The sequence below is a fragment of the Carlito syrichta genome, unplaced genomic scaffold (assembly GCF_000164805.1).
Source record: "Carlito syrichta isolate Samal-C Ts95f unplaced genomic scaffold, Tarsius_syrichta-2.0.1 Scaffold130363, whole genome shotgun sequence".
In the NCBI taxonomy this organism is placed as follows: Eukaryota; Metazoa; Chordata; class Mammalia; order Primates; family Tarsiidae; genus Carlito; species Carlito syrichta.
The window spans coordinates 54,546-81,453 of NW_007074459.1; the positions used below are offsets into that span (position 1 = coordinate 54,546).

General features: G+C 35.0%; 1 protein-coding gene across 9 annotated transcripts in view; it reads left to right on the forward strand.

The window, feature by feature from the left end:
* Window positions 1–26,908, forward strand: part of ZMYND11 (zinc finger MYND-type containing 11) — a 65,774-nt gene that overhangs the window by 15,314 nt on the left and 23,552 nt on the right. For 3 of the 9 annotated variants that reach the window (XM_008048935.1, XM_008048937.1, XM_008048938.1), the window contains 3 exons: window positions 9,001–9,160; window positions 17,109–17,153; window positions 19,828–19,989. In XM_008048935.1, the coding sequence (XP_008047126.1) occupies window positions 9,001–9,160; window positions 17,109–17,153; window positions 19,828–19,989 (367 nt within the window). The remainder of the gene's footprint in view (window positions 1–9,000; window positions 9,161–17,108; window positions 17,154–19,827; window positions 19,990–26,908) is intronic. The other 6 variants (XM_021707982.1, XM_021707983.1, XM_008048936.2 and 3 more) reach the window with 2 other exon arrangements.

The window sequence follows — 26,908 nt, forward strand, 5'->3', positions numbered from 1 at the left end:
TCTTCTCCCCTCCATTTCTTTCCTTGCTCTGCTGCTGGAATGCAGTGGCATGGTCATAGCTCACCGTGGCCTCAAACTTCCGGGCTCAAGGAATCTTCCCGCCTCAGTCTCCCGAGTAGCTGAGACTGCAGGAGTACACCTCCATTTCCAGCTATTTTTTTTTACTTTTTGTAGAGACAGGTCTTACTGTGTTTCCCAGGCTAGTCTCAAACTCCAGAACTCAAGTAATCCTCCCACCTTGACCTCCCAAAGTGCTGGGATTTCAGGCGTGAGCCACCACACCTGGTCCTGAACCTTTTTTTCCTATAAAATTTCATAATGTGGGGAACATTTTTCTACATAAGTCTTATGTACCATCTCAGATCATTACCTTAGAATTGGAATTACTGTCAAATGATAGAATTATCTTTAAGGCTGTTGATATGTAATGCTGAACTGCTTTCCAGAAAGTACTTTGAACAGCAGTGTGTTGAATGTGACTGTCTTGAAGCTGTAAAATGGAGCCAGTGATTTAAGAGTGAAAAACCATTTTCCTATTGTTTTAGCTTTGCATTTTAAGTATATAAGCTTTTTGCTATAATTTTTTTCCATGTTATTGGTTTCTTTTAATTTGCAGAATGGAAGTTAGTGGTAGTTGCTTCACTTACTAGGAGAATATGGGTTTGTGATATTTATGTCATGAATGCATTCCACATTTCTTACCTAGTCAGATATTTTGGATCTTCCTCTCAGTTATTTCCATAGCTTTTATACTCATAAAGTCTTTGACAGCAAGGGATTAGATCACTATTCACTTAAATTTCCATCTTCAATTTTATGATTCTGATGTTTTTCAGGCCACTGAGCCACCACCCTGGGGCCAGTTGGGAGCTGTGAGATACTGAAAGTGTGGACAACATTAAGCGTTAAATATTAAGGTGTTTATCTGGAGCACACTTCCATTATGTGTTTTAACCAACAGAAACACATCATTATATATTCTGTGGTGGTGCACTCTTCCACAGGATGCGACCAGAAGTTTCTGAGACTGAATCATTATTAGAAGGTTTAAAAGTAGATCATTACTTTTAGGAGATTATGATTTATGAGATTCTTTACTTTTGTAAAACTGTTAAGCAGTGGCTGTGACCATTAAATATATGTTTTTTTGCCTTGAAACCTGCAGAATGATCTCCAGAGAGATGAAACAATGTAGGGTTTTGTAGTCTGTTGCTTGGATGCAAAGGAGCGCTCTGGGACTGCAGATGTTGGAAAACTGTAGGATTGGAAATGGATAAGCTGAAAGAATATGAAAAAGAAAGTTATTGGAAAAATTCAGAGAAAATGAACATTCATTGACATATTAGACATTTATACATCATTTCATGTTTTATACTATTAAGTGAAATTGAAATAGGAGACAAGAAGGACATCATAAATGTATCTCAAACCCAAATTGTTATTTTGCCTGTTTATTGGAAGGAAAAAAATCCTTGTGATGGATTAAGCAGCTTATGAGAAAATGAGAAACCTGGAGTGTTCTTCACCTGAATTATGAGCATAAGTATTTTCACATGATGCAAAACTGCCTGAGTACTTGATGATCTAAGAAATTGAATAATGAATTGGGACCCTTTGTTACATTTGAGGTACTGTGTAAATCACTCAACCTTCAGAGTTTGTTTATAATTAATTCAAGACAATCTTAAGCCTTGTCAAATATATGTGTCCTATCATGCTCAATGAGATCACATTACTTCTCTATTTAATAGCTATAGTGCTCTGACTTAATTCTACCCTTTTCCTTTGCTTAAGAAAAAAATAGATGAGTGTCAGTCTCTTTAAACTTACCTTTTAAGAACACAATATTTTAAAAAATAGAAGAGTGAGTAGGAAAAAAGTAAGAAATTAATCAAATTTAGGCGTTTCTTGATGAGCTTGGGTATCTTGATACACCAGTGTTACAAATAATGAACACATGTGCTTTGCCTTTAGATGACACCAGATCACTTATTCTCTATTGTAATTTGCCTAAACCCAAATTTTTCATTCAGAAAACATAGAGACATTAACTCCGTTGTTATCGTCTCACAATGGATCATTGTTAGGAGAAAGCACTTCGTTTTGCATCATTGCTGTCTGTATATTCTAGTTAGGAGTAATTCGTCAGCCATACCCTCTCCCGATCCTTATCACTTTGAAAGGGGCTCCCTGATTTCATCCGATTCTTTATTGTGTACTTATTTTGTAGTCTTTCAAAGACCAAAGATAGGGAGCCAAATGACCAGTTCTCTTTGACTTAAGAAAGCTGAGCCCAACATGCTATGACCAAAGACAAAGTAGAAGTCCTCTTTTATGACATCTTAATTCATACTCTAAAACTGTTTGCGTACATAGCAGCTAAGAAAACCCTTTGTGTGGTGAAAGTCTGTGGATAAAAATGTGGCATGCAATACAGTTCTTGTTTTTTAAAAAAAACAAACAAACACCCAGCAAACTAGGACTGGAACGAAATGTCCTCAATAAAATATATCAAGCATCATGTTTTTATTTATATTTGTCAACTTATATTCATAAAATATATCTGTCAATAACTATCTTCAAGTGCCATGTTTAATGGTGAACTATTGTAAGAATCCCCTGTAAAATCCAAACATGACAAGGGTACCTGTTGTTATTACCTGTGGTGTGCATTTTACTAAAAGTTCTAATCAGCTCAGTAAAAAGAGATGAGTTCGGTAGACTTTGCAGACAAGCCTAAAATTAATAAGAGAGTCTGGCAAAGTTTCCCAATGTATAGCAGCAACAACCAACCAGAAAATATCATATAAAGTAAAATCCCTTTTTCAAAAGAAACAATAAGCATAACATATCTAGGAAGAACCTAAAAGATATGCAAGAATTTTATGGAAAAAATCAAAAACTAAATTAAAGAGATAGAAAAGTATATATATAAATTAACATGTCTACCAAGTTCGTCAGTAGAAAAACTTAATATTGTAATGATAGTCTCAGATTAATTGGGGGAGATTTAAGTATATTCACGGACCGTGGCGGGCTGGTTTCAGAATTGCTGCGAATGAGTAAAGGACCGAGAAGAACCTCGATGAGTCTGAACGGGAAGGAGGGGCCCTTCCTAAGGTTGGCAAGATCACGTGGGAAAAAGAAACTCCACATGTTGCTGGAGGAATGTAGATGGTAGCTACTTTTTAAAAGTCAAAGCAGTCTAGCTAGTAGCTGCGCAAACATAATCCCAAAGTGATGCCGTGGGAAAAAAGCAAGTCTTCTCCTATCCCTTGTTCCCTGAGCCACTCTCAACAGTTTCTGGAGCGAATATACCTCCAGAACTCTTTTGTGCATATGCAAAGAAAATTATGTAGTGTTTTTGAAATATGGTAGCATCTTGCACCATGATTTTTAGAAGACATACTATATTATAGAGCTTATGTCACAGTAATACTTATAACATTGCTTTATTTCTTGTAAAAACTATCTGATAAACCTTGGTACAATTATATTCTCAATTGTTTAACCAAATCCCTGAGGCATATGTTTAGATTATTTTTAATCTTTCCTTGCTGCCTATAATACTAAAATGAGTTGCCTTCCTAGTACAAGTGTGATTTCACATATGTCTAAGTAAAGTTATAGGATGAATTCCTAGAAGTAGAATTACTAGGTCAAAAGGGTGAGTACAATTCTATTTTGGTAGATATTACCAAATTGGCCTCCACAGAAGTAGTACTAGGTGATGTATTTTCCAACAAACTCAGTCTACTAGCGCAGTATGGATTATGACTCCATACTCCGTGCATTTATGAATTTGACAGGTATAAATTGTTACTTCCTGTTTTTTTCTTGTTATTAGTACCAGTTATTTATATAGTAGGATTATGTAGTCTTTTGTGATATGTGTTACAAATATGTCTCCTAGCTTGTCATTTATATTTTAACTTTGGTTGTGTTGTTCCCTATGTTGAAATTGCTGATTTTAGTAAACTTGTCAGTTTTGTTATATAACTTCTGACTCTTGTTTTTCTGACACCAGTGTAAGAAGCACGTTCTCGTTCTAATAATACTGTTTTGTTTTCAACATTTAAATTTGATCTATCCACAGTTTACAAGTGAAGACGATGGTGAGGGTTCCATCTTTTTTTTTTTTTTAAGTTAGATAGCCAGTTGTCCCAGTGTCATACATTGATTAAGCAATTGTTCCACCAGTAATTTGAAATGCCACCTTTATTATAATCAGGATTCTTATTTGTTCATCTTTTGAAGCAGTAGCATTTCAGAATTTTCTTTATACAGATTTTGTCACTTTTACTTCATAATAGGAATCTTATTTTTCTTATTGCTGCTATAAATAATTGAGGCCTGGTTTTCTTTTAAATCTCCTGTCTTTTTGGTTTGTGTATGTGAGTTCTGTTAATTATGTAGTGTTTTTGAAATATGGTAGCATCTTGCACCATGATTTTTAGAAGACATACTATATTATAGAGCTTATGTCACAGTAATACTTATAACATTGCTTTATTTCTTGTAAAAACTATCTGATAAACCTTGGTACAATTATATTCTCAATTGTTTAACCAAATCCCTGAGGCATATGTTTAGATTATTTTTAATCTTTCCTTGCTGCCTATAATACTAAAATGAGTTGCCTTCCTAGTACAAGTGTGATTTCACATATGTCTAAGTAAAGTTATAGGATGAATTCCTAGAAGTAGAATTACTAGGTCAAAAGGGTGAGTACAATTCTATTTTGGTAGATATTACCAAATTGGCCTCCACAGAAGTAGTACTAGGTGATGTATTTTCCAACAAACTCAGTCTACTAGCGCAGTATGGATTATGACTCCATACTCCGTGCATTTATGAATTTGACAGGTATAAATTGTTACTTCCTGTTTTTTTCTTGTTATTAGTACCAGTTATTTATATAGTAGGATTATGTAGTCTTTTGTGATATGTGTTTCAACATTTAAATTTGATCTATCCACAGTTTACAAGTGAAGACGATGGTGAGGGTTCCATCTTTTTTTTTTTTTTAAGTTAGATAGCCAGTTGTCCCAGTGTCATACATTGATTAAGCAATTGTTCCACCAGTAATTTGAAATGCCACCTTTATTATAATCAGGATTCTTATTTGTTCATCTTTTGAAGCAGTAGCATTTCAGAATTTTCTTTATACAGATTTTGTCACTTTTACTTCATAATAGGAATCTTATTTTTCTTATTGCTGCTATAAATAATTGAGGCCTGGTTTTCTTTTAAATCTCCTGTCTTTTTGGTTTGTGTATGTGAGTTCTGTTAATTGAATTATTTAATTACTTAAAAATAATATTTCAGCTGTCTTGGGATTTCTAGATATATGATTTGCAAATAATGATTTTTTTTAATATCTTACCAACTTTTATACCTACTATGTTGGTTATTACGTTTGCAGAGTGGTAAGGAAAAATGACAGCCACAGATATCTTTGAATATTCTTGATCAGGTTGACGAGGTATTTACTCATTCCTGTTTTATTAAGAGCTGGGTATTGAATTTTACCAAATCCCTTTTCAACATGTATCAAAATCTTTATGATTTTCTTAGTTTAAATCTATTAATGGAGTGAATTATATTTTCAGATTTTTAATATTAAATCTTTCTTCAATTTTTAGAATTAAACACTTGATTATAGTATTCTTTTGACATTTGAATGCATGAATATTACATTTTATGCTTAATATTAGACTATATTCAAATATTTTATTTAGGATTTTTATATCAGTATTTCTATGGGACATTATTTTTTTTTTCTGTGCTATGCTGTGGGGTTTTCTTATCATTATATGCTAGATTCCTTGCTTTCCTATGATTGTGTACTGGAAGAGCTTAAATCGCATTGGAGTTATCTGGTAACTATACATTCGATAGAGTTAACTTATGAATATATCCCTATCTGGTGTTATTCTAGAGAAGCTCTTTGTCAACTTACTCTATTTATTTATTTGAAAATTGACCTTTTTAAATGTCCTGTAATCAAGTCTTGGCCATTTATATTTTCTTAAAATCCAGAGTGTTTATATTTTTGCACAAAAACGAACAAAGCAGTTGCTTATGACTATTTTAATTTCCTTTTACATGTAACTACCTCTCTTTAGACATTTCTTACTTTTTATGTTTGTGCTTTGTTTCTTCACTGTTGATTAGATTAGGGAATGACACTCTTTAGTTTTTCGTAAGAAGGAGCTCCTGAATTAATTAGTTCTAAATGTTTTTTGTTTGTTTGTTTGTTTGTTTGTTTAGTTGGAGTCTCACTCTGTCTCCCAGACTGGAGTGCAGTGGCCGCTCCCGGCCACCACAGCCTTGACCTGCTGGGCTCCGGCAATCCTTCCGCCTCAGCCTTCCAAGTGGCCGGAACTACAGGCGTGTGCTACCACGCCTGGCTAATTTTTTCATTTATTGTAGAGATGAGGTCTCTCAAGTTGCCCAGGCGGGTTTTGAGCCCGCGGGCTCAGGCAATCCATGTTTTGTTTTTTAATAGTACTGCTTTAGCTTTTTCACTATTGTTTTTAGATCTTTTGCAATTTTTAAGTAACCTTCTTGACTAAATGGTTGTTTATGAGAGTTTTCTGGTTTAGTTATGAATATCTAGTTTAATGTCACTATGACCAGCAATGGTGTATATCACTTTTGAAATCTATTAAAGTCATCTTTGTGGTGATTTGTGGTAAATTTTTATGAATGTTCTTTGGGCCTATTAAAGGTGTTTTTAAAATTGGTTTTGGAATAAAACAACTAGATCTGTCTTATTATTAGGTCCTCTATATCCATACTGAATTTGTGTCCACTAGATTTTTTGTGACTGAGAGAAGTGAATTAAAGTCTTATAATTCTGTATTTCTGTCAGTATTTCCTTTAGTATAATTTTTGCATTATAACTCTCTCCTGCTTGTCTTTTTTTAAAATGATTTTTGCCCTGGATTCCAAATTCTATACATTTTGATCTTGATCCCTGCTTCTTTTGGATTGAATTTTTATGATCTACCTTTGCCCATTTGTTTTTAGTCTTTCTGAGACATTCTATTTTTTAAAATTGTTGATTTTTGCCAATATGTATTTATTAAGAAGACAGTTGTGTCTGGTTTGGGTTCTCATTTGTGACATGCTTTTTGTTTTTATTGTTTTATTTTTATATTTCATTAAGTGTTTTGTTCTAAGGATGACCTTTAAAAGTTTAAATAGTATACTCAGTCCCTACGATAGTTGTTACTGGCTCTGTACTGTGGACAGTCAGGACATCAGCACATTTTTCCTGTCACCATCCCCCTTCCCCACATTCTAAACTCCAGGTGATTATTTTTGCTGATCTTGACCTTCATATCAAAATGTATTTGTACCTCTACTACAAGATTTATCACGTACAATCTTTTGACTGTTGTTTTCCCCACCTTCTTCCTCTCCTAGAACCCTCGTGTTGTCCACTATAGCTCGTTGCCATTGCCATGGTTAACATTCTGTTCTGTTCTGTTCTCCAGTCGTAATCTCCAACTCTCTTTCGGTCTTAGTTCTTCACTTAACTGGATTTACAGAGAAAGTAAGCAGTTTTTAAAAGTGAACTATCCTCGTGGTTTTTCTTTTTTGAGAAACTTACCCATGACAGGTATTTCTGCCATGAAACTTCCTTTTACCTTCTCTTCTTCTTGCTGATAAACTCTGTTTTAAAACTTTTTTTTTTAAGTGATCTATCCTCAAAAAGAGTTATCATCTGTGTACTGATAACACAAATGCTCATTAGTCCTTTTGCTGGGGTTTAATAGTTTTTGCATTTTCACAATTGTTTCTTTGATACTTGAGTGACAGACTAATTGGATATATAATTACTGTGTCCTGCTTTATTTCTTTGAGGACTTAGGATACATTACTCCTGTCTTCTAGTGTGGAATGTTTCTCTGGAGAAGTCTGAGGCTTGCCTGAATTGTCTCATACTATGTTCTTATGTGGATATCCAAAGAATTCCTTGAAGTCCAGTGGTTAACTGAGGGGATAAGGGGCAGAGACTTTGTTAGTACATAGACAGATACATAGATGCATACATAATAGATGCATAGATATAGATAGATAGATAGATAGATAGATAGATAGATAGATAGATAGATAGAGATACACAGATATATAGAGATAGATATCAGTGTGAAATTTGTTTGGGGGGAATGCAAAATGGTACAAATTCAACTTTATAAAATTTACTTCTTTACAGAATAAAAAAAGGTAAAAAGCAAATATGCCAAATGTTAACATGACTTATATGTAATTAGTGCATATAGGGCAATCTGCAATATTATTCTCTGTGGTCCAGAGTATGAAATATTTCATTTTTTATTTTTTAAAAATATCATGTAACTATAAGTCAGGGAGCACTTGTATGTTTTAATAACTCAGTCTAAAGTATATGTAGTTGAAAATCACATTTTTTTCATGATTGATCACAACATGCATCCGTGTTTCCTCATATATTGACAACTACTCATATAAAACTTTATTTTTTCTGGTGTGATTTCCTGATAAGTTTACAGAAAAATATTACAAAATACGTTTATGATTCTAAAGTCCTATGGTTGGGGATGCTACCATTTTAAATTTGGAATCTATAGGGTAGAAATTAGTGGTAGTGGCTCCAGAGACTAAAAATAAATGGGATATCTGACTAAACTCTGTTAAGTGACTTATGTTTGCTGGTCTGGGATTATTTTGAACAAATACTACTCTAGACATACTAAATAGAATTTTGGCTTAAAATAGCATGGTAGTTGGAAGAATTGAGTATTCTGGACTTTTTTTTTCCTTCTCACTCTCCCTTTTTCCTCCCTCCCTCCCTTCCTCCCTCCCTTTCTCCCTGTCTTCCTTCCACAGGGCTCTCGTAAATACTAGTTATAATAAAAGAGAAACAAGTAACCTCCATATTCTTATTTTCATTCCATTCTAGTTTCCAATTCTAAAAGAGTTTTAAATTTGTTTTGCCTCTGTGTTCAGGTATATGTCTCGAGTCCACGGTATGCATCCAAAAGAGACCACCCGTCAGCTGAGCTTAGCTGTGAAAGATGGTCTTATTGTTGAAACTCTAACAGTGGGCTGCAAAGGTTCAAAAGCTGGTATTGAACAAGAAGGCTATTGGTTGCCAGGAGATGAAATTGTAAGTATATTTTATTTGATAAACTTAGAGATGTGAACTTTTAGTCTTTAAAAGTTTGAGATTGAGATACAGCCTATAGAAATTCACTTTCAGAATTTTAAGAATGTTTTATTTTAGCATTTTTGTAAACATGAAGGCTCTACATTGTAGCATGAATACTTTCCTTACTGATTCTTGAAGAGGTAACTCTTTCACAAAGATCCTGCATTTTCTGTCTACATTACTTTGACTCTAAATAATAGAACAAGCAAAAACGCTTTCAATGTACACACACTAGTGGCATTCCTGTGTGTTGTCTTCTTCAATCAGGATTAATAAAACAAGATTTCAAAGCAGGATAATGTTTATGCCATCTAGACACATTGAAAGCGATGACCAGTCTTCTTAGGGAAACGATCTCTGTTTAGGTGGAATGGCGTCAGAGCCCGGAGCTAGGCTGTAGGAAGAATTTTGTTGCAGAGTTCCAAGATTCCCAGTGTTAGATTCCCCTGGCTGGTGTCTTCTTTGACTAATGACTATTGCAGATTTGTGTACTAGAGCAGACATCAAACAGGAATGACAGAGAGTTAATTCCCTGTGTATTTTTACCTAGTTCTTATTTTAACTCCTTTTTTAAGTGATGATATTTTAATCTTCTATTTCAGTATATAACTTCTTACTTTATAACTTCATACTCAGAGGCACATATAGAAGTGCACTTCTTTCTTGTGTAAAGATTGGTTTTGTGTGCATTATTTCTATCTTACTACCTTATTTTCTTTTGATATTTCTAACACCTTGATTATAAATGTCTTAATTTTTACGAAGGAGCATCATTTAATTTTTTAGTTTTTAAAAGGAAAACTAAAAAATTAATTTTTTAGTTTTTAAAAGGAATAGATTTAGTAATTGAATATTTTGAGAGTTTTTTTCATGAATTCTCTAAGATCTAAAATTATTTTTAAAAGGCCTAAAAGCTTGCAAATTGATTCTTTGAGACTCTGGTTTCTCTTCAGATCTTATAAACCTTTTGCCTTTTACAAATCGATTCTTTGCAGAAAAAGTTTCAAAAAACTTTTAATTTATTCCTTTTCTGCCTCCACAGCATATGAGCCAACAGACTACTAACTAACCTGTCAAGTCTGAGACTAGTAAACTAAGTTTACTAGATTCTATGGGGAGCTGGTTCACAGAAGCAGCTGTGATAAATTGTACACTTAGAAAAGTTGTTTACAAACGAGGCTCGGTGGCTCAGTCCTTAATCCTGCGCTTTGGGAGGCCGAGGTGAATGGATTGCCTGAGCCCGCAGGTTCAAGACCCGCCTGGGCAACTTGGCGAGACCTCATCTCTACAATCAATCAAAAAATCAGCCGGGCGTGGTAGCGCGCGCCTGTAATTCCGGCTACTTGGAAGGCTGAGGCGGAATAATCGCCGGAGCCCAGCAGGTCGAGGCTGCAGTGGCCGGGAGTGGCCACTGCACTCCAGTCTGGGTGACAAAGTGAGACTCCAACTCACAAAAAAAAAGAAAAAAGAAAAGTTGTTTAACATCATTTTTGTCAGCTCATTCTGTGTCTTCAAAGTATCAGGAAAGAAAATTTTCCACAAACAGAAAACATGGAAGAAAAAAGTCTTTACTGGTATCATTTTGTTTGTACACGGAAAGTATACTTGAAAAGTTAAATGAAAACATTTATATAGGAACAGTTTTTTTCTTTTGTATTTTCTTACAAAAAAATTAAAGCTTTGTTGCCAGTGAAGAAACTTAGGGTGCCAAGACATAATAAGAATAATGTCAAGTGTTGGAAATCTTGCATCAGACATTTAAAGGAGGGGCATTAATTATTGATAGCTTATTGCATACTCAGAGTAATCCAGATGATGTAAAATTTCTAATCGTGAAACATGGAAATTTTGTAGATTTAGTGTAGAAGTCTATACTGATAATTTCTGAGATTTATATAGCAATTAACTAGTAGTAAGTACCACAGGATTTTGATTTGTGGATCGTGTGTCCATTGTTTCATATAAGTGACTTTATTTCTCTTTACTTTTTAGATTTGTGCTTTTCCATGTGCTTTCTTTCTCCTCAAGTTGACTTTTTTGTTTAGTTTAATTCAATAAGCGGTTAATGAGCTTATTATGTTTACCACTATATTAGGTCCTATATTCTATTTTATATTTTTATAAGTTCTTATTGCATGTATTTGTAGAACCATTCTTTTCTTATTTTCTAGATGAAATCTTAATATGTCAATCAAACATAACAGTATACACGTCTAATTTTGATTGGCTCTTATTCACAAACATGTTAATACTAAATATGGATAGATAACATAAGCACAATTTAATGCATAAAATTGTGCTTAATTTATAAAAATATAATTATTAAAAATTCAGAAGTAATGTAGTATATTAGAAAGAGGTAAGATCTTATATGCTACAATAAACAGGGGTTTCAGTTCTATCTCAAGCATTTATTTAGTTTTGTGACCTTGAGGAATTTTTTAAACCTCTTTGATTCTCAGTCCTTAGCTGAAATGTGGTGTATTACTATCTATTTCATTTGATTGCCTTAAGGATTAAATTATATTATCTATTTAAAGCATATAACCATGTACAAGAAGCAGGGTTTTGGCCAGTGAATAAATATGCTTAAAACAAAAAATGCCTGTATATAATATAGCAAAAACATACAAATTTTTTACTAATTATATAAGCAAAAATTCTTATCAGGGTCTTTTTTCTTTCCAACCTGTATCCTCAAACACAAGGCTTATAAAGAGGTTTTCCATTAGAACACTTGATCTTTATTTAAGGTATATCTCTAAAATAAATGAGGCAAATTATATGTGTATTTCATTACCTTGACTAGGGGTACCACCTGGCTACCTAGGGGCTGTCTGTGCGCCACAGTTGTCAAGCTCTAAGAACATTGTCAAACTACATATAATTAGCTGTGTCCCTTGGGACACCTCACACGCCTCACACTGGCCAGCTTGCGTACATTAGCGGATGGCTAGTGAGTGCAGGCTGCTGCATGTGGGGGTGCCAGGTGTGAACACTTCACAACTTAGGAAGCACCTTTCACATCATAGACATTATATATTTGTATATTCATTCTGCAGTTCTCTAGTGTGTGACAATAAAATGTCCTATCCTGTAAGTGAGCATACAACAAGATTGTCTTATGGAAGAGTCACCTTTTCTAATTTTCACAGAGGTATTCTGTGTGCTAGTGATTGTTCTGCATGCCAGAATTTGGGTCTGGGGCCCCATGCTTTATAGTTTTACCACCTTGTGTATAGTGTCACTTTGATGCCTCTAAAAACTTGAGTTTTTACATTGAAAGATGTATGTTAATATTCATCTTGACTCTGACTCAATATCAAGAACGGAAAAAATCAGGTTGATATATATGGCCTTGGGAAGGGAAAGTATAGGATGTTTTTGAACATTTAATTCAAAATTACAGATATCATTTACTTAGGAAGCTCTGTCATTTTAAAAATGAATAGTAAACCTCTTCTTTTTCTTCTACGACTTCTACGACTTCTAAAAAATAGTAACTGTAGACTCAGGTGGGGATTAATGCTTATTTCTCTTGATAAGTTCCAGAAGTTATGTCTCCTGAGATGCTTTATATCAACAAAGAGGCTAGACTCTCCATTTCCACAATCATGTTGAGAAATAGAAGGTAGACAAGAATGTAGTTTTTCCCCTGTGCTGTTCAGCTATTACTGATGGAGTTTACAAGTCAGAGTTTGTGTTTCATTTTTATTGTACTTCTGCTGCCTCTGTTCTCTAATGCTTATTTTTAAAAATTTGAAACAATAAGAAAATGTATATGTCTTGAAAAACACTATTTTTTATTAATTCAGCAATCAGGTAATAAATATATTATATAATATGCCTTAATATAATATGCTAAGATACAATAATATGTAGTCTGTCTGTGAGGAAGCCTGTATATTTTAAGTCCAAGTCAGTGGCCCCATGGTGCTAAGATTCCTTCTACTAGACTGGATTTGCTTAGCCCTTTTGGAATGCTGATCTCAACCACCATTTGTAACCCCCTACATAAGTGGTAGAAACATTTGGAGAAACTATAGTAAAGTTAGGCTTTAGATAAGCATCTTCATGGTAGTGTTTTAAATATGTCCATATGGGATGGTAGAATGAAAACTAATTATTTAAAATAAGCTTACTCCCAATTTTAAATGGCTTACTTAAATATTAATTGAGCAAACAGAAGTATATGTACTGAGCTGATATGTTGGCACACACCTGTAGTCCCAGCTACTCAGGAAGCAGAGGCAGGAGGATCACTTGGGTCCAGGAGTTCGAGTCCAACCTGGGTGATATATTGAGACCCTGTCTTGAAACAACGTAAAAAATACATGTCCCAACCAATTTTTAAAATGACAAACTTGCTGAACCTGGGACATAGTCTTATAAATTTACTATGATTGTCTCATATTTCCAAATTGGTTATGCCGTTACCATTCACCCATAGGGTCCAATAACTCATTTATGGATGGTTTTCATAGCTTTGGAAATTATATTGGTAAAAGTCCATTAGACCAGGTCATAGAGTGAAACTCTGTGATGTTTGATCATTTAATCTTTTTTTATATTCAGACATTTTTCTTTTGGTTTTTAAAAAGAAATGCTATGTGTTCTTATGAGCTCATAGATTGCTTCATCATTTATAGCTACATTCAATTCACATTTTTCATAGTATTTCACCCCCTTTATTCTTGCAACTTGAGAAGTATGTTTCTTGGGCAGAATTTTACCATTTGCTGGACTGAGTTACATTCGGTATTTAGTAGCTCTCTTTGAAATAAAGATAAGTTAATCTCTTCTGGATTAAATCTTTAAGTAGTAAGGCACTGACTAAAGATGGGAAGGGCTTGCCCAGCATATTAGTTGTAAAGCACAGTAAGACAATAACCTTGCAGATAAAGCATATCAAATATGTATTTAGAAACTGAGGCAGTTAATGTTATTTGTTTGGTGACTTCCAAAACTTTATTCATGGTCGCCAGCATAAAACTGCTCTATTACTTGACAGATACTTTTGATCTCACGTTAAATAATTTGGTCACAAGTGTTGAGGATGACCTTAAAAAGTAGAAATTTATATTTACCATAAAACCATTTTCCCCTGTACTTATCTGCCACATTTGGACTCAGGGCCTCTTTTTGTCCGTCATAGTTAATGTCAGTGCAAAAAGTTTAGTAACCACCACTTACATTTCAGTTAGACTCCTTCCAGTTTGTGTGGCTGCGTATGATTCAAGAGAATCTGCAGACACGAGCTCAAGTCCTGACCCTGTGTCCTGCTCCCAGGGGAGCATGGTCTTTTCACGTGCTCTAGTAGGTGCATCCTATGAGGTCTCAGAGACATCTTCTTAAACGAAAGGCTAAATGATATATTTTTTGCTTCTTTTCACTTAAGGCTTTTGACACCTCTTCAAAAGCATAATTAGTGAAAAATACATGTTTCGTGGTTTCTTGAAAGTTTTAGCATACTATATTGCAATAAACAGACTTAAGTCTTGATTTCCAGAGGCTACATAAACACTTTTGCTGCTGTCGTTTTTTCCTAACTCAAGATGCTCAGTCGAAAAGAAGTTTGGGGGCCAGGTTCTCACCTGTCATCTCAGCCCTTTGGAAGGCCAAGGCAGGAGGATGGCTTGAGGCCAGGAGTTCAGGACTAGTCTAGGCAAACAGGGAGACCTTGTCTCTACATTAAAAAAAAAAAAAAAAACCCAAAGAAATTAGCGAAATGTGACATGTGCCCATAGTCCCAGCTACCGGGAGTCTTGAATCAGGAGGATGGCCTGCGCCCAGGAAGTTGAGGCTGCAGTGAGCCATGGTTATGCTGCTGCCCTCCAGAGTGGGTGACAGAGTAAGACCCTGACTTAAAAAGAATAGAAGAAGTTTTGGGTTATATTTATCTTGAAATTTAGCCTAGCTCCCATCTTTTAGACAGGAGGTAATATTGGACTTCTGGGTCTTACTCCTCAGAAGTGGCACTTTAAGCAGCCGTTGCAAGAAGTGGCTCCCTTGCTTTGCTCTTGAAAAAAATGCGAAGAGGATCCTGCTGTGTTCAAACAGAGCTCGACTCCCTCAGTGCTTTTTCATATATGCACACTGTAGTAAATTATTTTAAAAGTTTAAGCCTTTGCCTTTTTCTTGTTATAATTATAGTTGTGATACATTAATCAGTCATATGTTTTACATACTCTTAATTCAAAACTTGATGCCCCTTGAATACTGTTGATTTTTTCAGTGTGAAATATATTTTATTCTATTTATGTTAATTATGTGCAGAACCACATATTCCTTCCAAATATCCATTCCCTGTCTCCATTACAAAAATAAAAATATCATTTACTATGTAAAGTATTGTGGTTCTTTGTTTACTTAAACTATAATGTACTTAAACTTAGAAGTGTTTTTTTGCTTTGGTAAAGAATTATTTCCATTTTATTCAATAGAATATTTTGGGTCATTCTATCTTGTTAAATTCTTCAGTTTATGTTGGTTGTATGTGTGTGCATGTCTGTGTTTCTGCTTTTTTTCTTCTGTCTAAATTCTCTTTCATTGAACAAAGTTGTAATATTTTTATTTTAAAAATAAATAACATTTAAAATTACAAGAGGTATGTAACCATCAAATTCTTACCTCCTAATGATTAACTGAATTTAGTTAGCAGAATTAAACTCAACCTAAAATTGTAGAGTTAATTTTATATTTTATGGACATTAAAATACCCTATCAAACACACATACATGATAGTATAATATTTATCTGCTCATTAAGTAGAAATAGGAAATCACTTTAAAAGTTAAAGTTGGTTCTGAATTATTATTGATGAGGGTGGATTATAATTTGGAGCACCTGATTCAAACAGTCCTTCCATGCACCTCTTTTGTGACATATCTGAAAACTCTCTTTATGTGCTTCAGTTTGTCTCTAAATCAGAGTTAATATTTCTTGTGTTATCCAGCTTGCAGAAATGTTATAAAAGTCAGGTGTGATAGTAAATTTCAAAATGCCGGGAAAAGATGCACACATATACATATTTATAGACATAATCTTAATTATGTTTCATCACTGTGTGACTTGGTCGGTGTCTCCTGTTTTGTGCACTAAATGGATAATTTTAATATCACTAGCTAACACTTCCAGAATGCTCACTTGTGCCAGACACTCCTCTAAGTACCATCTGCATATTAACTCATGTGATTATTAGAACAACCCTTAAGGACTATCATTTTGTTCATTTTACAGATAGAAAGTGACACACTGAGAAGCTAAGCATTCTGCCCAAGATTATACAGCCGTGAACACCAGGTCCAGGATTTGAACCCCTCCTGGCTCCAGAGCCTTAACCATATGTTATATGAATCACAGAGACTTAGATCGGTAGACTGGGCTAGATGTGGGATTTCTCTCCTAGGTTCAGAGTCCATCCTATATAAATGTCATGCTACGTTGAGGTATTGAGTTCCCCACATGCGTTCATCACTTCCAATTTTTAAAAAAATCCAGCATGAATCAGTTTCAGATCAGTAAGACATGTACATGTCCATGTGTTGTGCAAGTTTATAGTGGCACTGAATTTATTTATTAATAAAGTGTTTTTCTAACACCATCGTAAGTTTCATGGCACATTAATTTCTGGAGATTTTCTTGATGTCCATTTGTAGCTTTCGTGTTAGTGTGAAGTTTCCTCTACAACTAGTAGTAATTCTTAAGTTTGCATGCTACTGTCTCTTCATTAATGATTAGCACATTGATAGATTATCAGTTAATATCATCTGCAAAATAGTATAAGTTGTATAGGAAATAATAAACAGTTTAACCATGTATAAAATCCCTTTAGCCCTGTGTATTGCCTGATATTGAGCAAAGTTACAGTAGAGAGACCAAGATTATTTTGTTTTTATTTTGAAAGGCCTACAGTATGCAGCCTTTCTCCAGGACAGCAGCCCCAAACAAGGTGAACTAATTTTGCACTATGTTATTTTATTTTAATTCTGCTTTTTTTTTTGTATTACATTTCTGTCTTACTTTAGGCTAGTTTAGTTAACTCTTGCTAGAATTGTTTGTTAAAACTATGCTATCTTTACATCGCTTCTAGTTTTGAATTTTGTGCTAGTAGGTTTGCTTCTTAAAAGCGTTCTTGTTTTGAAGTGGCATTTCACATGTGCTGTTGTTACTCAGGGTGTCTCTGATGACATCTGGTGGAATCCAGTGAAAATGCAAACTTAGCTTTTTGGCATCCATGATTATTAGTCAAAGCACTATGTAAATGATTTCTGTTTACTAAAAGACAAATTGTAGGCAACTCAGCCTATAATAAACATGCGTCATTTATACCTCAGAAAAATATTTCCCAAATTCAGAGTCTAGTAACTTTTGAACTTTTGCATGTTTTATATACTCTGAACAGCTATTGCCATTATTTAAAGATTGAACAGCACTATCTCCCCTTCCCATACTTTTTTTTATATCAGAGAATGGAGCTATATGCCATCATATAAACATATCCAGGTGTTTATCTTTTACTTCATTTGAATCATACGTTCCTTTCTATAATTGTTATAAAAAACTAGATGAACTAGCCCTATCAAAGAAAGATCCATCTTCATCCTCATCTCACTGGCGGTTGGAGAAGGGAGGGATGAGATGAGGTGGGGAGTGAGGAGGAGGGACGGGAGTCACACCCAGAAACGTGCTCTTGCTTCCTTTTCTTTATGAGCCACGTAACTGCCAAAGCATCGCATGAGGATGGACTAATGTAAAAAGTCCAAGTGATGACAGATGGCAGTTTCTGCCGTTAATGTTGAGTCAAATGGGAGCCACTAAAATCCTTTAAGAGGTTTTTAAGCAGCTATGAGGGAAATATTCTGAAATACTTCGTTTTAAATTTGGAAAGCATTCTGTTAATTATAAGTGGAGCGAGAAAAAAATAAAGTAGAGCAAGAGATCTCATCTCCACCAAGCCTAACTTATCAATGATTTTTATATAAGAATTGACAAGTTGAAATAGGTAAAATGCAGCTTACATACGAGCTACCTCAAATGAATGGATACATCTATGACTGCTGTTTTCATACAACCAAGCACCACACACACACATACTATGCCTATGTGATGCCACTGTGTCGAACTTGTGGAGTAGATTTTTTTCTGCCAGGCTCAGCCAGAGTTCTATATAAAATCAGTTTTTCTTATTGCAGTCCAACTGAAATTACTCCACCAAAGTGAGTTTACAGAGTTTATATATCTGCAGCAAATAACTAAAAGTGGTTGTGTCATTTTCTTGATTACTTTGGTCAGTAAAGACTACCAATTTCTTAACAAAAAGCAAGTCAGAAAGGTTATATGTTTGCAGGATTTACATTATAGCTATAACTCTGAATGTGGGTTGGCAGGCATGAATTTTGGAGCATTCATGAATCTCTTCCCTTTTGAAGGAGTAAATAGTGGCACTTACATACAGTCAAGCAATGATACATTTGAATTTAGTTTCTAAAGAAGTTGCTGCTGACCAAGTGAGTGCTATATAGAAGCTCATTTACTAGGAGATTCTTGCCATCAGAAAAAACAAGAAAGCTGCTCAACCTTGGAAACAGTGTAGACAATGAGTAGTAGAAAGAAAGATGATGGCAGAGCCCAAGTTTGGATATCAGGATCCCCACTGGAAGTGGCCTTGACTATGCTACCTGTGGGCTTTACCCTTGTTCACTGGGTTACACCTACAAATGAAGATTTAGAATTAGGCCATCACTCTTAATGTATTTTGAAATAAAAGCTATGAGTGATATTTATGAAGAGTGAGTTCTAAACTAAGAGAACTTTTAACAGTCTATGTATATTTAAATGGTGTTGGCTGTACAAAAAAAAGGTGTCAAAAATAAGAACATGTTGAAGAATATCTGTGTACCCGCAGTCATGTTCTTTTATTTCTAGGAACAGCCACAATCAGGAAATAAGCCTACTTCCGTTTTTGCTTTCTATGGTAATCTCCTTTGGACAATGTGATTAAATCTTTAGTTTCACGTTTTCAATTTATTTTTCCAAATTCAACAGACTCTGAAAATCTGACAACCTATCAGAACATGGACATTCTGATTAATGGTTATTATTTTCAATAAAGCATCCAATTCCATGGATGAAAAGATAAGAATAGTGAGCATCACCATTTATTACTATTCTCTCTGTTCCCACAGTGTGCCAAGGAGTTTTATATATATGTATATACACACACATATATATTTAAAGCAGAATAAAACAAAGGTTTGTTTATTTGAAATACTAAGTTATAGATTGGTTTGAGGTACTCAGCTTACTGAAGAAGTTATTCCTTAGGTTACATTTAAAAATGAAAGATAATATTAGAACTGAGATTGGCTTTGGACTTATTTCATTTTGGACTGGTTTTGCTATCAGATCATCTTAAGATATTTCTGAATATTGATACTGTCTAGGAAAGATTTTAAACATTTAAAGCAGTAAATTTCTAGGTGTTTTCCCTCTTGTTTTAACACAGTAAATGTCTAAAATTGTTTATAATGCCTAACTTCTGATGGACTTTAGTTTCAATTTTGTTCTTAGTCATTGCAGATACTGACAAAATGTCATACGAAACTATTTTGTATTTTTTGTAGGACTGGGAAACAGAAAATCATGACTGGTATTGTTTTGAATGCCATTTGCCTGGAGAGGTGTTGATATGTGACCTGTGTTTTCGTGTGTATCATTCCAAGTGTTTGTCTGATGAGTTCAGGCTTAGAGACAGCAGTAGTCCCTGGCAGTGCCCAGTTTGCAGGGTGAGTACCTATTGAGCTTTCCTGTGCTGGTTAGAGGGTTGGAATTAATTCATAATAGCATCACAAAGATATCCCAGGTGGTCTTGCCAGGTGAATGGATGAAGACTGGAGGGTGGGGGTTATCTGCTGCAATGATGATACTCATAAATTGACATCACAGAACACAGACCGTATTTCAGAGTGTGGATTTTAGAAAGTTTTGATCACGTAAAAATATATTCTCGCCCCTCATTTCACACGTGCCCCTGGCTTATGTGGCTACTTTAATGGATAGCCTTTGGAAATCAGAAATACTGTATCATGCCAACATCTGTTTTATTAGTGTTTTATGATAAACTGCACAATTTTATGCCATTCAGAAAACAGTTAGCAAAAGGCACGTTGTGGGAAGCCTCTTATCTTCGTCTATCTCCCATTTTATATCCATGTAATGTTGCCTTTCTTTTTGTCATACCATGAGTCAGTTTGGTTTTTGCTTACATTTTATTTGGAGGGTGGAGGGATGAGACAGTTGTGCACAAAGAACTCTCATTATTTAAAGCAAAACGAAATTGTCTGGTAGGTAAAATAGGTACTTTCCACAATTACTGTCATTCATCGAAGAATGAAGAATTATTTTCATTCATTTACCCCACTGAAGAAAATACATGCTGTGACTGTTGGTTGCAGAATGTGGTATGTCTGTGCACAAGAGTGATGTGTGATGACTAAATACTGCATTATATGTGACATTAATGACAATGAGTAAGGAATTGCTTGACTACAACTTCCATTGCTTTGTACTTACTAGTATTAAAGTACTTATTTGGAACACGCAAACTGTCTAGATTACTTCTAAGTTCAGTCTGTGAATATGTTTTGAGTAATTTAAATGCTCCTTTACTGTTCCAAAAACAGTTTTGTTTTCATATTTTCCCCTCTTTGACATTAACCAAAAATTTCCTATTCCCAGTGTACATTCTAGTCTTCCCCTAGTGACTATGGCTTTGTATTACCTGTGTGTACTTAATCTCATCTACGCTATTCTATGTGTTCAGCAGGCAGGCAATAGACAGTGGGGATAGCATCAAAAAAAGTTTAATGATGACTAACCAGTTAAATACCCAGGGCAAATAAGTAATGGTAAGTCCCTAAGTCTGAATATGTCAGTTTTAAGCTGTAGACCTCCTCTTTGAGGTCTGTAAGAATGAGTGATGTCTACAAGAAATTAGTATAAGTGGTGGTCAAAGTAGTCACAATTTTAAGCAAAGGAGCTGCATTAATATTTACATTTTTTGATGGGTTTGGATTGTACATTTTAAAAGCAAATATATATCTCATGTTTTCTGGTAAAAATTTACTCTAGGGGAAGTAAAAGAATAGTGAACTCAAGAAAGAAGAAGCGGTGTCACTAGTCAAAAAAGGAATGTAATATGAATGTAGGAATTAGGAAATAGTTTCTGCGTACACCTGTGTTTTTATAGCCATAGCTTTTCATATTTAATATTTAATCCTTATTTTTAAATAATTTAAACAAAAATACTGGGACTTTTGAGAACAGGTTAAACTTCATTGTAGATGTTTTACATTTCTTATGTTAACAATGGCTATTGTACAGTTAATCTTTGAAGAAAACTTGTGATACTTCTTCCACATAATTCAGTATTAAGTTGTCAGATTCTGTTTTCTATAATGTATTTGCTCTACTCTTTACTGTTTAGCCTTTTTAAAAAGTGTTACAGTGTTATTGACAAAGGCAGAAACATGCTTGCCCTGTCCTATTCTTTTCTTCTCTTTGGCTTTCTTCTTGCCTTTGTCAACCAATATTCTATACTGTGATATAACTGGGCTTACTGAAATGATGCTGTGAGTCAACACAAGTTCTTGAATTATGTATTTATTTTATATTCTGTGAGCTACTCTTGTAGGGCTCAAAAAACCTTTTGTTGTTTCTTAGGTTGAGGATAATTTGGTCTTTTTTTTAGTTTTCAAGATTTGGGGTGCAGTTCAGGGTTAGGGACATAAGTGGTCATCGTGCTGGGAAAGTTTGAGTACTCTTGTCAGTGTTATGCCCCCCGCCCCCGGGAGTGTCTTGCTACCGCCAATTCCTTTTGTAGAGTATTATGATAAATGTTCAGAGCCCAGTTATGAGCGAGAACATGTTGTACTCAGATCTTCGTTTCTGTGATAAATCACTGAGTATTATAGACTCTGAATCCATCCAAGTTGCTGCAAAGTCTGTAATTTTGTTTTTCTTTATGGCTGTGTACTCTTCCATCGTGTATACGTACCACATTTTCTTTATCCAGTCCACTTTCGATGGGCAGTGTGGTTGGTTCATTTTTTTGCTATTGTGAATAATACTGTAATAAATATACATGTGCTGGTTTATTGCAGGTATCTTTTTCATAGAGTGATTTGAGTTCCTCTGAGTATATTCCCAGTAGGAAGATTGCTGGGCCATACTGCCTCTGTGGAAAACTGGTGATTTCTAAGAGAGTTTTATCTTACGCTTTAAAATTTCCAAAGAAATAGTACTTTCTGTTAGATCCATTCTGTTGATTTATAGTTATGTTAAGAAAAAGATAAGTGCTAACAATTCCTATTGTGGAGAAAGGGTAATAATAATATTGAAATCCGAATGGAATTTTAAATTTCTTTAGGTAAAGTTTTTGGTTGGTTTGCTTAGTATAAAAACTTTTATTAAAGCCATTTTTAATAATTTAAGAAGAAAGTGATTGACTATATTTAATATTCTTGACTAAGAGAACATCAGGTCTATAGACTGAGACTTAAGAACTGTGGTTCCAGCTGGGTGTGGTGGCTCATGCCTGTGATCCCAGCACTTTGGCAGGTTGAGGTGAGAGGATTGTCTGAGCCCACCGTTCAAGACCCGCCTAGGCAACTTGGTGAGACCTCACCTCTACAATAAATCAAAAAATTAGCTGGGCTTGGTGGCATGGGCCTGTATTTCTGGCTACTTGGAAGGCTGAGGCGGAAGGATCAACTGAGCCCAACAGGTCGAGGTTGCAGTGGCTGTGTGGGCGACAGTGAGACTGCAACTCAAAAAAAAAAGAACGTGGGATTCCATATCTGAATAACTTTCCTTTCTACTCTATTTTTTTGTTTTTAACTAATGCTTAGAAAGAGTATGGATTAATTAGATAAAATGATAAGGAATTTTGAAGATAAGATGCCATGGCCAAAAATAGTAAATTGAAGCCAACTATTACTGCCTAAAATTGAAGATTAAAATAGGCCCTTTTCTAATATTTTGCAGTGATCAGAAGACTATTCCTTCTGTCCCTTACAATGTTGAAAAAGTCACTGAGAATAGGTTTTCTGCCCCCAACTGTCAGCGTTGTTAAATTTAACTCAGCTCTAGCAGCTGTATCTTATAGATCTAACTATTTCTGAAATATTTTAAGAGGGCAATAATAGGCAATCTTCTCAATTAAAAATAATTTTATCAATTTTCTTAATTTAAAAATCTTACAACCTCAAGGATACTTCAAGAATGTTTGCCTTACTAAAAAAAAAAAAAAAAGCTTTTACTTTACAGACATAGTAGATTGTTATTGAAAAGTAGCCTATTAATATCAGATTAGATTTGGGTTTGAAAATTTTTGAGTAATGTCTAGTTTCACATTCTCATTACAGAGAACGCTCATTAATTTTTTTAAAAGAGATTTTAAAATTATTTTAAGAAGTTTATTGTGAAAACATTCAAATAATTTAGAAGAGGAGAAGAAAAACAGAACTCTCTGACATAGCAGGAAATAGTCTCATAGTGTCTGTGTATCTGCCTATTTGCATCTGTAACTGTGTAATATTCCGTGTAGTTACTTTCCACTCAGCAGTGTCCCAGGCGTCTTTTTGTGCTTGTTACTTAAAGGGCGTGCTCTAAGTCCCTTGGCCAGTTCCCTGTCGACACACACCCGTAGCTTCCACTTCACTGCACCGAAACTTTTCCTTTTTTTTTTTGAATTGGAGTCTCACTCTGTCGCCCAGACTGGAGTGCAGTGGCCGTTCCCGGCCACCGCAGCCTCGACCTGCTGGGTTCCGGCGATCCTTCCGCCTCAGCCTTCCAAGTAGCTGGAACTACAGGCATGCACTACCACGCCTGGCTAATTTTTGATTTATTGCAGAGATGAGGTCTCGCCAAGTTGCCCAGGCGGGTCTCGAACCCACAGGCTCAGGCAATCTACTCAACTCAGCCTCCCAAAGGCGTGGGATTACAGGCTGAGCCACAAAGGTGATATTTACATGCTTTGGCAAAAATCATGCCCATTTCCACTTTCTGAGGTGGAGTCTTCTCCTTCTTACTTATTTCTGCATGAGATTGGCTTATTTTTTATTTTGTTTTAATTTATTTGAATTTTACTTTTCTAAGATAGTTATGAATCACCCAGGAAAAAAATGAGAAAATTGCTTTTAAGATTTTCTTTACATAAAGGAAATACCTTTAAAACACAGTATGTTATTGTGTGGGTTTTTGTTTGTTTGTTTTTATTTTTTGTAGAGATGGGGTCTTGCTATGTTGCTCAGGCTGGTCTCGAATTCCTGGCCTTAAGCAGTCCTCCTGCCCCAGCCTCTCAAAGTGCTAGGATTACAGGTGTGTACCACTACACCCAGCCCATTACATTTTTTAAAGAAAAAATTCATATAATTCTGTCTGATCACCTTTGGTAGGACAAGTTTATTGGCATGTAATTCTTAAATTTAAAGGATAGTATGCACATTTAAATTTTTGACAAAAATCACAAACTGTCATTCCAAAGAGTATACCCATGTATGTCAACAGCATATGAAAGTATTTTTAAATATTTTGTTTCCAATTTGATTGAATAAAAATGGATGTCTCATTCTAATTTTGCTTCATTTTCATGTGGATAGTTTCCAGATTATAAACTCATTTTCTTCTTTGATGCTGTGGTTAGAAGCAGGTCTGTGTGTGCTCACACGTGTGTGTACACGTATGTGTATATATCTGTTCATGAACATGCACTGCACGCTTGCCTACAAGCCTGCTGGTGAAAATCATGATACCGTTTGATAACTACTGAAATTTTGTTTTCTCCGTGTGTGTGTGTGTTTTCTTAATACATGGGCCACATCATCTGTCATAGGAAAACTCAGGCCTGCTATCTTGGCCCCACATTGTCTTTTAGAGCTGAGCTGTCCTAGAGCCTTTTCTGCAGGTAGAAATGGCCTCTCTGTACTGTCCAGTATGAGCCACCAGCCCCGTGTGCCTTTTGAGGTCTCAAATGTGGCTTGTAGACTGAGGAACTGAATTTCAGTGTGCCACATTGGCCTGTGGCTGCCATGTTCGACAGTGCAGAAACACTCATAATTTCTGAATGCCTGTGCCACTCCAAGAGAAGCATGTTTTGGTATAAAATGTTGGCCTCATGGGCGTGGCCTGGCATTTGTCTCCCCATCTCCCCATCATCATCATTGTTACGACTTGGAAGAATTCTATAAGAAGGATATAAAACCACTTCCTTCTGCCCCCACCACCCTTCCTCTCACAGTGTATTCTACAGCAAACTCTGTCTCCACAGAGTCATTGCTAGCATAGCTGATAATGTTACATTTGCTCTGGATTTAATACCTCCCAACGAGCCAGAAGACTAACTCTGAAAAAAACTATACAGCAAAACACGTAAAATGTCGGTTTTTCCAGACAAAATCTCCTGTACTTTCCAGGTTAACAACTTGGAGATGTGCTTTGAATGTGGGCCCGTTTCATTCATCTTCTTGAAAATGTGCATGTTCCTTACATAAATGAATTTTGACTTCATAACTTAGATGAGTTGTAAATTCATGTTACTGCCCCCACTTAAATTCAGATAAATGCAGTTTTTATATTTGAACTAAAAAGTTTCATTAGGAAGCCAAATATAGGGTTTTAAACTATGTATGATGTACTTTTACAGTATATCTCTTTACATAAAAAGTAAGTGGGAAGATCACAGTGGTCTACGTGTTTTGTTTTGTTTTGTTCCCATATTCAGGGCTCTGCAGTAGAATATGGTTCCACTGAACTCCCTCCAAAGAGTTTGTCTTAGATTTTTATAATTGTTTTATAATATAAATAATTGGTATTACTGTTCTTTATACTGTCTAGCAAATTTTGGTTTATATTCCACTTGTGGCATACTTATTGTGACTTTGAAATGAAGGGATCAAGTTAAGTCACAAAAGAAAAAGCAACTTAGGATAATGCATAGGAAACATGTTTTCCAGTATGTCTTTAAAAACTAGAAAATACTCATCCCTTACAGATGTTTCAGATGGCTTTTTCTCTGTTTAAAGATCACACATTTTAAAACTTAATGTTAATGTTCAAATTGTACGGTGAGTCAACTTAGCTCACTAATAAAATATAGGAACACAAGATAATGTAGGTAAGGAAAGAAACAAAGAAGAATCTGTATGTGAGAATTTTATTCACTTTTTCAAAATGCTTTGGTTCTACATAGAATCCAAAAGGTCTCCCAGATTTGCAGTACTTGATTTTCTGACTGCTCTCCTTGACTGTGAGGCATCTACTGAGATCTGAGGAAGAGAGCTTCTTGGTGGACTTCCATACCAGTAGGAACTGTTCTCAAAATTTCTCTGCAACTGCAGCTTCTTTTTGAAATATTTAGAGTGACACATGCCTGACAGGAAAGTTAATGCTATAAAAATAGACTCATAGAAAGAAGTCTGTAGAAAGCATTTATAATTACCTTTTAAGTTGGATATTAAGCTCCATGTACTTTTTTTTCTCATGGGATAGTTCAAGATACATGTTAACAAATCTAGAGATTTTACTTTTAAATAGATAGAAGTAGAGGCTGTAATTTTTAAAAATGATTTATGGTCATGGTATTGGAAACTACTAATGGACATTAACCAAATATTTTACCTTTTTTTTTTTTTTTTTTTTAGTTGG